Here is a 12,565-nt window from a genome sequence, read left to right as displayed (position 1 = left end):
TATTATTATTATTTTTATTTTTGCTTTTGCATACACTCACATGTATTCATGGATTAAGAAAAATGTGTTATTACTTTTTATTCGATGGATAAACCACATTTATCACAAGTAAATTTAATTGGAAATGCTATAGAATCCAAAAGCATATTATAATGTCCTTTTAAAATGGCTTTTAATTTGACACTATTACAACCACTTTCACTAAGCCATAAATAATGCCTATATATTCCCTTCATCAGTTTTGAATGCAATAAATGTACAAACCTGCAGTTCCATTATTGACATTATGTCCTGCCACTGCTGCTCCAGGTCTAGAGGTGTATCAGACTGAGACAGAGGGGCTTGTAGAGGGATCCCTTGTGATGTTGAAGGTGTTTCCTCGGTTGAAGCTCTCAGCTGTGAGGTGGGTCCAGTGGCCTGGAACTAAAGAGAAAAAAGAATGTAAAACGACAATCAAACAAAAAAAAACTGCCAAGTTTGAATCCGTAATGTAGCATGAATTTCACTGTCGCTACCTCTGGCTCTTCTCCAAATGGAAAGGTGGCCTCCAGAAGCCTCAGACATTCCTGCAGGGATAATGAAGTCTGAGCACCGAGACTGGTAAGCTAGGAAATACAACAAGAAAAGTCCATGTAACTCCAAGGCTGACTGAAATTCACTTCACATCAACAGCTCACCAGCCTTTCTGAATAATCTAAAAGCATTATTAACCAAAACCTTGCTGTGCTCCTTACACCTTCCTGTAATTCTAGCATATTACAGCACATACCTCCACAGGTATGCTCTCTCCTGTCTCTCCATCAACATGAGTTAGGCTCTGCACTGCTTGGAGATTAAGTCCATTTCTCCAGCTTTCCTCTCTTCCACCTGCCTCCTCGTTCTCTTCATTAGGTTTATCAGCCTCACTCTCCTTCTGACGACTGCTATAGTTAAATACTTCTCGGCCAGCACCAAGGTCAATATCCTGCCTCCATAGGATGTCTATGAGGTCAATGTCCTAGAAATATATTCATTAAAGGGGAGTGTCATAAAAGGTCTAAGATTACAGGACATCATCACATAATTACATTTAATGAGGGAAATTATGCAGATTTGTCAGCTCTTATTTGGCTAATTGTCCCAAGCATGTATTCCTAAATAAATCACAAAGGAACCACATCTCTCTCAAAAAATGAAATGCTACATATCCTATCCTGACAACCACAAGAGTAGATGACCTCTACTACTACTACTGTAATCTCCATTTGATTCAGTGCAGTATTCGTTCCACATGTCAAAGCTGTGATGTTGCTAGAAAATGTAATATTTACATTACTATTAGCCTAAAACATTAACATTAGCACAACTACCTAGTTTTAAGAGATACACAGCTCTATCGATGAGACCACACCCTGTCCAGCCACTATTGTAAGGCTCATAATGTAGAGTAAGAATACTACTAGCTCACAATAGCCACTATGCAATACGCTTAATCTAATAGCTAGAGATAATAGCATAACACGGTTCTCTCTTTGAAGAAATCAAATACGAACCAATGTCAATCTAATTACTGTAGGCTAAGCTAAAAACACACAGCTACTGTACCTCTTTGGAGAGGTCGTCGCTGCTCTCTCTCTCCCCTTGCTCCTGACTGTCCTCAGGGGCCACGGCTCCCAGGCTGTCCTCTCCGCTGAGGCTGTAAGTGGTCTCAGAAGCACCGCCAGCCCCTCTCATTGCCGAGGCTTCGGAGTTGTTCACGTCCTCCAGGCTGCCCCCATTGTCCAGGGCAATGCTGGGGCCAGACTGACTGGTTGCCGAAACCACAGTCTCAGGGTCACGATGCACCAGCCAGGCACTCAGCTCGGTGCTGGGCACACGCAGATGATCCAGGGAGCGCACCTGGTTCAGAAGCCGACGAGTGGTGAAAAAATGGTCCAGGTCCACACTTTTAGGATGGATGCCATAGCCGTCCAGGGTGTTACGGAGATTGTGGAACTGCGTCTGGGTGTAGGCCGAGCTGGGGCCCAGGATGATCTCACGGAGTGGGGGGAGCTGATTGTTTAAATAAGTGTCCAAGTCCAGTCGTACCCCAATTAGACTCAGGAGGATAGTGAACTGAATAAGACCCTCTGTGAAGTACTTTTTCAAGTAAAGCATTTCTTTGCAAAGGAACAAAAAAGAAAAAAAACTTAAAAAGGAACTAAAAAGCAAAAACAAAAAAATACACACAAACAAATGTCAAACCCAATTAAGGTTATGGCCAGCCTTGTATACGATAGAAAATTGAAAGCTGAGACAAGATAAAAGGATGCTCGCTTTGTTTCACAGTCATGTGCTTCTAATAAAACAGGACTAAAGGTGAAGATAAATCCTCTTTTGTTGTCTTTTTTTCCACCCAAATAATAGCCAGCTTATATATTTGTAAGCATGCACTTTCAAAGTTCACCAAGCCTGCATAGAAAGAGAAGACAAAAATTAAGCAAAATTTTACAATATTATTAGCAATTAAATGGCACATTTTTCAAATGCAAGTGAATCACAATTAAAGCTTAATCAGTTAAATAACATCAAATGTGCTTGCGTCATAATGTAGTATAATACACAAATTACATTTCAAAATTCTAATGCTAACATTCAGATTTATAAAAGCACATCAGATATCACAACAAAGTGTTTTAACAACCTAATTAAAATAATACAATGACTATTTACGGTCTTACTATGAAACTGTTATCATAAAATATTAACGACCTCCCACCACATACACCAACCTCACAATCACACCCACATCAGTCCAACCATCCCTGTAGCCCTCTAATAACCAAAAGTACGCAAAGAAATCGCGCATATTCGCCACCAATAAATTCCAGATCGGTGACTGAGCTTCGGCCTAACGACATTCTCTGCCTACTTCTAAGAACAATTTACTTGTCCAAGCACTGTGAATTATTGACCTCTTACACTTCCGCTATCACAGCCCAGCAGCCCGTTAGCAACAAGTGGCGCAACAGCCTCTGATTGGCTAAGATGCCTGTCACTCATTTCCTCTCCGCGCTACAGCCAATAAGGAGGCGGGCCCTGATGGGGTTCTACAGGGGACATGAATGACTAATAACAACTTTTATTAAATACCCAGTTCTTGTCAACTGGTTAAACCTAACCGTTCAAAACGGTTCCTTCAATTCACGCAAAGCTGTCATGTGCGTTTGCAGCAGCCGCACTGACACACACTCCCACGTTCGCAGTTTCGAAAGCTATAGCTAACTTAGCCCGCTAGCATAGCATCAAAATAGTCCGTTTTCATACTTACTGAGGAAGAGTTTACTGACAAATGACTCCGAATGCCTCTACATGCATAAACAGCCACTGTCATCAGTCACTTCCAACTAACTACGCACTTATTCCCTTAGCTCTCTATGTGGTTGTCACTCCCCTCTCGCTTTGAATGGCCCACCATGACTTGCAGAATTTCCTCTTGCCGACAACTTGGCTGAACTGAGGCGTTGAAACATGGTGCCACTGCGCACGCGTAGAATATTCTAGTGCACATACGGGATGAGATCATTCATCAAAATTCCCCGTTGTATACAAACCTACAAATAATTTTTTTTATTTTAACATAATTTGAAACTGGTATCTATTTAACTTGGCTGTCCCGCCTTTATTTTTTCTTCCCTTTCTTGATGAGCTCCGTGGGAATACAATATTGGCGATATTTGCAATATTCTGAAGTGGTACTGAATGTCACAAAATTATTGACAATCACTAAAACACTGGCCAGAAATACTCTGATACCGAGAAACTAATTAAAGGATAATGCTTTATGCCCAAAGAGTCATGTATTATCATATGGGGCTAGTTGACACTCTTTTTACTCCAATGAATATTTCTTAGCATAGGCTTACCTTTGAAAGTCAATTTTCCATTGGCACATAAAGTCTAGGCTACAAAAACGTTTCTGACGACATCTAGAAAAATGCATACTGTTCATTTTTACATTTGTTAACCATAATTCTCGTTGTCACAATGTTACCAGCCATTAAATAAATAGCATGTTGTAGGCTTTTCATCAACATTTCAACATTAAAACAATTATGAAGCACACAAAATAGCAACCAGATAAAAGTAGCTTATGTCGCAGTAAATACTGTAGTTAAGTCATTGTATTAAATTATATCACTTTTGACAACTTGACTCAATAAAATACTTTACTATAAAAATGCGTTTAGTTACTTATAGCCACTAGATGGCGCTCATTGAGCGTGTTTGAGGTCGCGTGTTCTACAACAGGGTTCAAGATTGTGAGTACCTCATAACATTATCTTTCTTGTTTGATGAATTTTAAATTACAGCTATTTTGATCTTTAAAGGGTTTTTAATGGATATCTACATCAAACATGCTTCTTTGTGTCAGATGCTTGCGTCAGTCAGCCTTGAGAGGCAGTGGGAAAAAGAACTGAATGCCTCCAAGTTTTTCTTATGTCTCTCCAACTCACATTCTCTCTGAGGCATGCATTGAGAAATTCAGATAAAAAAATATATATAGATACAGTCAGGAGAGTTATATAAGAGCCCTGTTAGCATTTGGTTGCACTGCAATTTCTTGAGGCAATTTGACATTGCATGCTCAAGTATGTTTGAACTCTTAAACAGACCATATTTAATTGCCTTATAACAAAAATAAACTGTTGTTCATAAAAGCCTGCTATGCCGCATAAGTCAGGAGTTACTGAAGAAAATATGAAAGCATAACAATTGATTACTGAGGGAAAAATCTGGGAAATGATAATGTCATTTGGAGGCAGTAAACATATTGCCATTCAAGATGTCAAGCTCCAATTTATGGTTATCACTGGATCAGTCAGGAAACATTTCAGAGAATGTGTTTATTCTAGAAAACACATTTGATACTTGGAAATTAGTCTGTGTGAGTGCATTTAACCTAAATAGTGTTATTGTTTCTTCCTTCCCCTTATCAGTCGATGTATTCACATTTACTTAAGGCTCTTCAAGACTTTAAAAATTCATTTTAAGAAACATTCTTGTGTGTACGTTTCCAATAATTACAAAAGCAGAAAGCTGTCATTGACCTAAACTGAAGTTGTCACTTTATGCAAAACAATGCTAAATTTTGCTTTTGAAATGAATGCATCATAATACAGGATCTCCTATATACAGTCCACAAATAATTTTTATTTGATCATATGAAAGTGGTGGCTAATACATTTTTAAAGTGGTAACTATGGTATTTTAGGGGAAACTGAGTACACTGGTACCTCTGTTTTGTAAAGAGTCTGACATTAATATTAACTATGATCTTCCTCACACCAAAGACGTATTATAATCGCAAAATAAGACTAAAGTTAATTATTTTGTTGAAATCTTTCTTAAAACTGCATGACGAATCTAACTTTCTCAATTGTCAGGCTAAATTTGTCGTGTAAATAAGACTGTCGTTGGAAATGCACTATTGTTTATGAGCGCATATACAATATGTTACATATCGAGGGGGAACATGAGTTAAAAGGACGCCCCTTATAAATATTTGCCGTGGTAACCATAGTTTCTGCCGACATACCATAATTACTGCAGTTACTGTTACTACAATAAAACTGAGGTAACTTGGTATTTGGTGAATACCAAGTTAGTATTTTTATTTAGTGCCATCAATGAAATAAATAAAGATTCTGAAAGCTTCCTGAACTGTTTGAAAGAGAATTTGTAATGATTTATTACGGTTTTACAGCAGTAACTAGGGTATTTTGGCGGAAACTAGGGTTACCATGGTAAAAATTTTGCGAATGATTTCCTGTTGTTGTGAGGATCTGCCATTAGATTGAATCTAGACGGGACTCAAGCTCGTGCCACGTTACGTTACGGTGCGTTAGCCTCAAATGTGTTCCCTGTCATTTCTCGGTAAAGTGCTGTCCTTCCATGGATTCACTCAAGTATTTGAGCTGAAGTAGATAATCGCAAGGAACATAGTTGTCGGTATCTGTAGTAGATCTGCAGCGTATAAATCTCAGAAAGAGAGGAATAGTGTTATTTTAGTCCAATACAGCGTAACTGCATTATGCAGAGTGGAGCCTTTTTTCTCGCTCGCAAATAAAATAATGGGAGAGAAATGAGAAGGAAAACAAAAGCGCAGCGAATTCTTGACTACGAAAATGAAGAGGATGAGGAAGAGGAACAAAAACCGGACTGCTTCAGTGTAAGATGATCGATGCAAACGTGTTTTTGAGTGTTTAATGTCTCATTGTTTGTGTGTAACTGTTAATGGCTTATGATTGAGCCCAAAAGAATAATTAGTATCATGTCAACCCGACTGTCCAACAGAACGGTGCACAGAAACGAAGAAAAATGTATTCCTCCAAAGAGAAAGCAGAAGAAAATAGCTCATCCGACGCAGGGCTTCAGAAGTTAGACATCAAGGTTTGGGCTTTTTCTCATTATCGGTGTTTAATCGATGTTTTGGATGCATTTCGACAGAGAAGACGGACAGCAAAACCTTTCTGTTTTGATTCTCACAGTTGTTCCACGTCGGTTGATAGCAGCATTTTATGCAACAATCTCACCCATGATTTACTGTTGTTGGTTTACTACTGCACTTTTCGCACCGTATAGCAATAGATTGAATGCTTTCCTATCCTGCAGCAGTGGTGTGAGGCAGGGCAGGCGGCCATGCCTGGCCGCTAATGGAGAACAATGGGGTAAAGCATGGTACAATACTCCATTTGATCGAAACCTCATCACAACTAAAGCACTGTACTAATTTCTCTCCAAGTACGAGCTCACCAGTGGGTTAAAAGTTTTGAAATTCGAAACTTTAGAAAGTTTGAAACAATCTCTTCTTTTCAAGTTATTTTGTTGGTACCCTTATAAAAATTACCATGGTAATTACCCCCCCACCCCCCACGGTTTACCACAGTTGCATTGACTGATATTTCAGTGGAAGCTTCTTATCATTGTAAACAAGGTATCAACCTGGTCAATGCATATGTACGCAGTATTAAAGTTACTGTTGTTGTAAATATCAGCACGGCTGTGATTTGGATATACTCAATAATATCACAATTTAACACCCATTTCTGAGGAAAATGAGCCTATTTATATATTTTATTTCTTCGGCTGTTGCTTAGATTATTCCTGTATTTCCCAGTACTGTCGAATACTCAGTCGTTTCCTTCACCAATGCAAAGTCCTGTTCTGATCAGGCTCCTTCAAAGTTTATTGTCCAAGCATCAGCTTGTATACCTCTTGAATACACAAAAACAGCATGCAGTGTAATAACCATTCAATTAGAATAAACATTACATCATATAGACATAAAAGATATATGAAGAGCATAATAACTTTTGAAAAACAACAGATGTTTTCTGGCCAGGATACACACAGTTCTCTGCATCACATCCTGTCTTAGACAGTTTCGAACACCAACAGTTTTGTACACCAACAAAAATAAGTCATACTTTTTTATCAAACTATAGAAACAGTTTCCCAAAGAAAATAGTTTATTCATCGAAAACATAAGAAACAACAAGTGTATTCAAACAGTCAGTAATCAGTATTAATGGAAGTTTATATAGTTTAGAAGTAATACTTCTTTATTTTATTTATTTATCAAACAAGCAACACAAAATGACAGCTGTTCTGAAACAGTATATGAGAGGAAGAGTGAGAGAAACCTCAATCCGGTCATGGGGAGAGAAAATGTGATCAGATTTGATGGCTGAAATGAACTGTTGTAAGATTATCAGTGACAACTGACTGAGTAAATAGAAAATATTAGGACTCTTTCTTGTCATGACAGGTTAATGAGCTGGATTGTTCTTCCGCAGACCTCTACACTGACAGTTCTCCTGCTTCTGAGTCTGAGGTAGGATGTGTTCAGCATTCGAGACATTTGCTTGTTGACGTACTTGAGACATTTGATTCTAGACCTGAGCTTGTGTACTTTTATGATGGCAGGAGGCTCATTATTTACAGACCTATTCGAAGAAGGAGCTTATTGCCATGGTCTTATGCATGCAGAGGGAAATGGAGGACTTGAAGGAACAACTTAGGTGCCTTACAGGTCAGTATTGTTTGATTGTTAGGTGTTTTGATTTATTGAATTGCATAAATCAAATCTTCACATTTGATGTACTCACTACAGCATGTGGAAAGCTAGCAAGAAACCTGGAAATGCTGATCGAGAAGACCCAGATGTGGTCAAATGGGAACAATGGGACCTCTCTCGGGACCCCAGATTCTCAAGGCACGGCGCAGGCACCTGCCGAGGCAGATGCTGTGATACCAGATGTGCGTTCTCCTCCAGCCATTGTGAATGGGCAATGGCTGAATCAGGGTCCAGGACCACAGAAACCTCATGAGGCCACTCAGAATGCTCAAAGGGACGGGCTCTTCACAGAGGTAGTCTATAAAAGTTAGATAAAATAATCATCCTAATCATCTTTTCATCCTAATATTGTAGCACTCCGTATTTTCAATATGACTTTTCTTTGTCATATTGAAGTCTTTGTATTACACTGTCAAAATGATTTTTCTGAAGTTGTAAATAAAACACATTGGAGTATTTTTATATAAAAGTATTTTACCTATAAAAAAAAGTCATGTTTAATTCAGTGTGCTACTTGTTGTTTATTTGTGAAATTTACTTGCAATTTTTGTTTAAAACTTAAAAAAAATAATAATTTAAAAGAAATCCTTAAAACTGAAAAGTAATCCTACGCCATTTTTTTTCAGTGTACAGGTTTTTTTTGTTTTTGCCATTTTATCTTATGCTTTTCAATATATAAATAGTCTATCTTGATCCTTTTCTTTGTTGTTACCTTGTAGTGATATATTTTTTTAATAGGGCAATTAGAGCAGTTGGCTGTACTGCTCAGTAACTTGCAAAAAATAGTCTTATAAACCAGTATTCGAAAGAAGTGCCATAAGATTGTGTACTGTGATCCTGCCAGAAAAAATTGCTATACAATGTTTTTTCATATCAGCCACTCCTTAACATACATGAAAGTAAAGGTTGTCAAGTCTTATCAAGCTATATATATTTCACAAGTTCAAATAGATAGCATCAGTAATCGTTTTGCGTATTTGTTTATTTTTTTTATCAGTTTATCACTCCTGAACTTTTGGAGAGGTGTAACACAGGCACCACTGCCCCACATTGGAGTATTTTTATATAAAAGTATTTTACCTATAAAAAAAAGTCATGTTTAATTCAGTGTGCTACTTGTTGTTTATTTGTGAAATTTACTTGCAATTTTTGTTTAAAACTTAAAAAAAATAATAATTTAAAAGAAATCCTTAAAACTGAAAAGTAATCCTACGCCATTTTTTTTCAGTGTACAGGTTTTTTTTGTTTTTGCCATTTTATCTTATGCTTTTCAATATATAAATAGTCTATCTTGATCCTTTTCTTTGTTGTTACCTTGTAGTGATATATTTTTTAATAGGGCAATTAGAGCAGTTGGCTGTACTGCTCAGTAACTTGCAAAAAATAGTCTTATAAACCAGTATTCGAAAGAAGTGCCAAGATTGTGTACTGTGATCCTGCCAGAAAAAATTGCTATACAATGTTTTTTCATATCAGCCACTCCTTAACATACATGAAAGTAAAGGTTGTCAAGTCTTATCAAGCTATATATATTTCACAAGTTCAAATAGATAGCATCAGTAATCGTTTTGCGTATTTGTTTATTTTTTTTTATCAGTTTATCACTCCTGAACTTTTGGAGAGGTGTAACACAGGCACCACTGCCCAAAAACTGACCAACGACCTGCTCCGTGGACTCTATGAGCGGGAATGCCTGGCTTCCCACTCTATATCTGGAGTCGTGTACAACAAGAGAGGCCAACCAAAGCCTGCTCTCCCCACCGAAGAGATCCAGGCAATCCTGAGTAAGATGGTGTTTTGTCATTTTGAAGATTGTCAAAATTTACACTAACTTATTACACCTAATTTCCGGAAATATTCCTGTACAGGAACCGTTCAGTATTTCTTTCCTGGCAAGACTGACGCAGAGATCAAGGGCTACATCCGACAGAAACTGCAAAACGAAGCCAAGAGGCTGAGGAAGAAACCGTCACTCTCAGGCCAATATGAGTCTAGAGGTTTCAGTGTACCGTTAGATATGATCGACCAGAATTGAAACGCACAGTTAGTAGATATTAATTGCGTGTTCTCCATTAAATTAGCCTTATTCGGTGTTACTTACAATTAAAGTCCTGGACTCAAGTGAAATTGATGTGCATTGATAATAGTCTTCAAAGAAAGTCACACTGATCTCTTGCAGCTGCCATTCGGCGGTTGACGGTTGTGGCTTTCTGATGTGAAAATGCAAATGAGCGATTCCAGATAAGTCCAAATGTTGCATTCATGAAAGCCTCTGGCTGCATCGAGCACAGTCCACGCTTAGATATCGAGATGTTTAGATATTAATGAATTAATGATGTGTCTCTGTGAACGTCTGTTTTTTTTAATACTTTGTATTTAACAGATGTAGGATTTCAAGACGTACCATTGTGCGCGGAGCGTAATAGGGTGTGACCATTATTTACATTGTATTTTCAATGTATTTCTTATTTGATGATGTTATTTGGTCTATATGACAACAGCTTTATGTATGTAGTTTTTTGTTATTAAATGCTGAAAACGCAGGTCTGCTTATTGGTATTAGCTTTTCAACTTTTTATTTATTTTTTATTCAATATGGTTTTTGGTTGTTAATGTGTGACACGATGAAATGGACGTGGGAGAGTTGGTAGGTGTATTATCGTGGACAATGCCTTCTCAATGAGGGCCATTGAGAACAATGCAAGCTGCATGTGGAGAGCTGGTGAGATAGAGAGAATCAATGACTGAGCGACACAGGCAGAGTGACAACAGCAGGGGTGCTGGGCCAGTTGTCTTGGCAACCTCAGTCTTCTGGGCCACAGCAGTCTGGGTCTTACCCTGGCCATCGCCTCCGAGCATCTGCCCGCTGCAGGGATGAGGGGGATTTTTGACAAATAAATGAAAGGCAAAAAGCTTTTAGGGCCCAAAAAGAGATTAGTTCTGTCGCCCAGTGGCAATTTTAGTCTTCGCTTGATCATCAGTATGATATTTATCAATATTTGATAAATGCTCAGACCTCTGTCTTGTTTTTCTGCTCTTGTCGACTGGGCGGAAAACAAAGTGTTTTGTAATGGCTGCTCTTTTAAGCTTCTGTGTCAGTAAACGGGCCTGTCTGGCCTGATTGATGGCACAGGCGATGATTGGGCCGAGCGCAACCCTCTACTTATCATAGCTTCATCATAGACAGTGGGGGGAAAAGAAAAAATGACAGACAAAAGAAAAAATGGATGCGTGTGCATTTTGCAAACCAATGAAGTGAGAATGCGCCACAGATAATATCTTGGTTAAATGTCGCCATGATCGATGACACAAAGTCTACAATGCCAATGTGGTATAAAACTTGGGTCTGAAATTGAGCTGTAATGCTTCACTGTTCCTTGCCTTAGATGTAGAGGGTGTGCAAAAATCATGTCCATTAGATCCTCAATCTTGTGAGCATAATGTGTTTCTGCCATGTGATTATACCAGCTGCCCCAGGGCAAAACAGAGACAACACAGTGACAAAACATCGGGGGAGATGTATGGCTAGTCTTTTAGATGAGGTGAGGTGCTGTTTCTATGATAATCGTATGCTGTTATAAAGTAATTATATTTCAATATATGTTTACTATAGAATACATTAATGCATTTCATCTTTAGGTGGACTATACAAGGAAAACATTCTAGGTACAGTATGTTCTCTAATTTTCAAAAGTTTGGGGTTGGTAAGATTGTTTACATTTTTAAAATTAATCTCTTATACTTACCGAGGCTGCATTTATTTAATCCATAATATAGTAAAATATTATTTTTTAATTACTACATTACATTATTTAATTTATTAAAATCGACTTATCCATGTGATGCAAAGCTGAGTTATTCCAGTCTTCAGTGCCACATGATCTTTCAGAAATCATTCTAATATGCAAATTTGGTGCTACAGATTTCTTCTTATCAATGTTAAAAACAGTTGTGCTGCTTAATACTTTTGTGGAAACCATGATATTTTTCTGGATTTTTTGACAATGTAAAGTCTTTACTGTCACTTTTGATCAGTGTAATGTCTCCTTGCTGAAAAAATAATACTTTCTTACATGACCCCACACATTTTAAAAACATTACAACAGTAATGTCAAATAAGAGTAAAATGCATCAGCTGTCTGTATCTCCCCCTTAAAATGTTGTTTTTGGCATATTCCACCTCAGACGTTTGACCTTATATTCTGTTTCAACTAAAATCATCATGATCTGTTGACAACATTCATTTTATTGTAGTAAAACATTTTTAAATTCATTTAAAAATCGAATATTTAGCTGTGCCACACAATTGCATGCAACCCTGTTATACTGAATTGATTTTGCCATTTTTGAGTGCTTTCATCAAACTCAGCCTTAAAACTAGTAACCCTAGTTAGTATATATATATATATATATATATATATATATATGATTTTTTTTTTTTTATAAAATTATTATTTTTGTCAGGCT

At 37.6% G+C, this 12,565-nt stretch overlaps 2 protein-coding genes across 4 annotated transcripts in view; one reads left to right on the top strand and one right to left on the bottom strand.

Annotated features, from left to right (window-relative positions):
* LOC107565927 (nuclear factor erythroid 2-related factor 1-like) overlaps window positions 1–3,479 on the bottom strand; it is an 8,004-nt gene extending 4,525 nt beyond the window's left edge. The window contains exons 1-5 of one of the 3 annotated variants that reach the window (XM_016251238.1): window positions 3,290–3,479; window positions 1,585–2,430; window positions 770–997; window positions 516–605; window positions 265–423 (exon numbers count right to left, since the gene is read on the bottom strand). In XM_016251238.1, the coding sequence (XP_016106724.1) occupies window positions 265–423; window positions 516–605; window positions 770–997; window positions 1,585–2,136 (1,029 nt within the window). In that variant the 5' untranslated portion in view covers window positions 2,137–2,430; window positions 3,290–3,479. The remainder of the gene's footprint in view (window positions 1–264; window positions 424–515; window positions 606–769; window positions 998–1,584; window positions 2,431–3,289) is intronic. The other 2 variants (XM_016251247.1, XM_016251255.1) reach the window with 2 other exon arrangements.
* Window positions 3,480–5,811: 2,332 nt separating this feature from the next.
* LOC107565757 (uncharacterized) lies at window positions 5,812–10,637 on the top strand. The gene is made up of 7 exons (XM_016251030.1): window positions 5,812–6,190; window positions 6,316–6,411; window positions 7,790–7,855; window positions 7,948–8,053; window positions 8,135–8,391; window positions 9,696–9,882; window positions 9,967–10,637. Exons 1-7 carry the CDS (start codon window positions 6,104–6,106, stop codon window positions 10,131–10,133), a joined length of 966 nt encoding a protein of 321 aa, XP_016106516.1. The 5' UTR covers window positions 5,812–6,103; the 3' UTR covers window positions 10,134–10,637.
* The last annotated feature ends 1,928 nt before the right edge of the window (window positions 10,638–12,565 follow it).

The sequence above is a fragment of the Sinocyclocheilus grahami genome, unplaced genomic scaffold (genome assembly GCF_001515645.1).
Source record: "Sinocyclocheilus grahami isolate Dianchi unplaced genomic scaffold, SAMN03320097.WGS_v1.1 scaffold26.1, whole genome shotgun sequence".
Taxonomy (NCBI): Eukaryota; Metazoa; Chordata; class Actinopteri; order Cypriniformes; family Cyprinidae; genus Sinocyclocheilus; species Sinocyclocheilus grahami.
The sequence above is the reverse complement of the archived record's forward strand: the minus strand, read 5'-3'. Positions and strand labels throughout refer to the sequence as shown.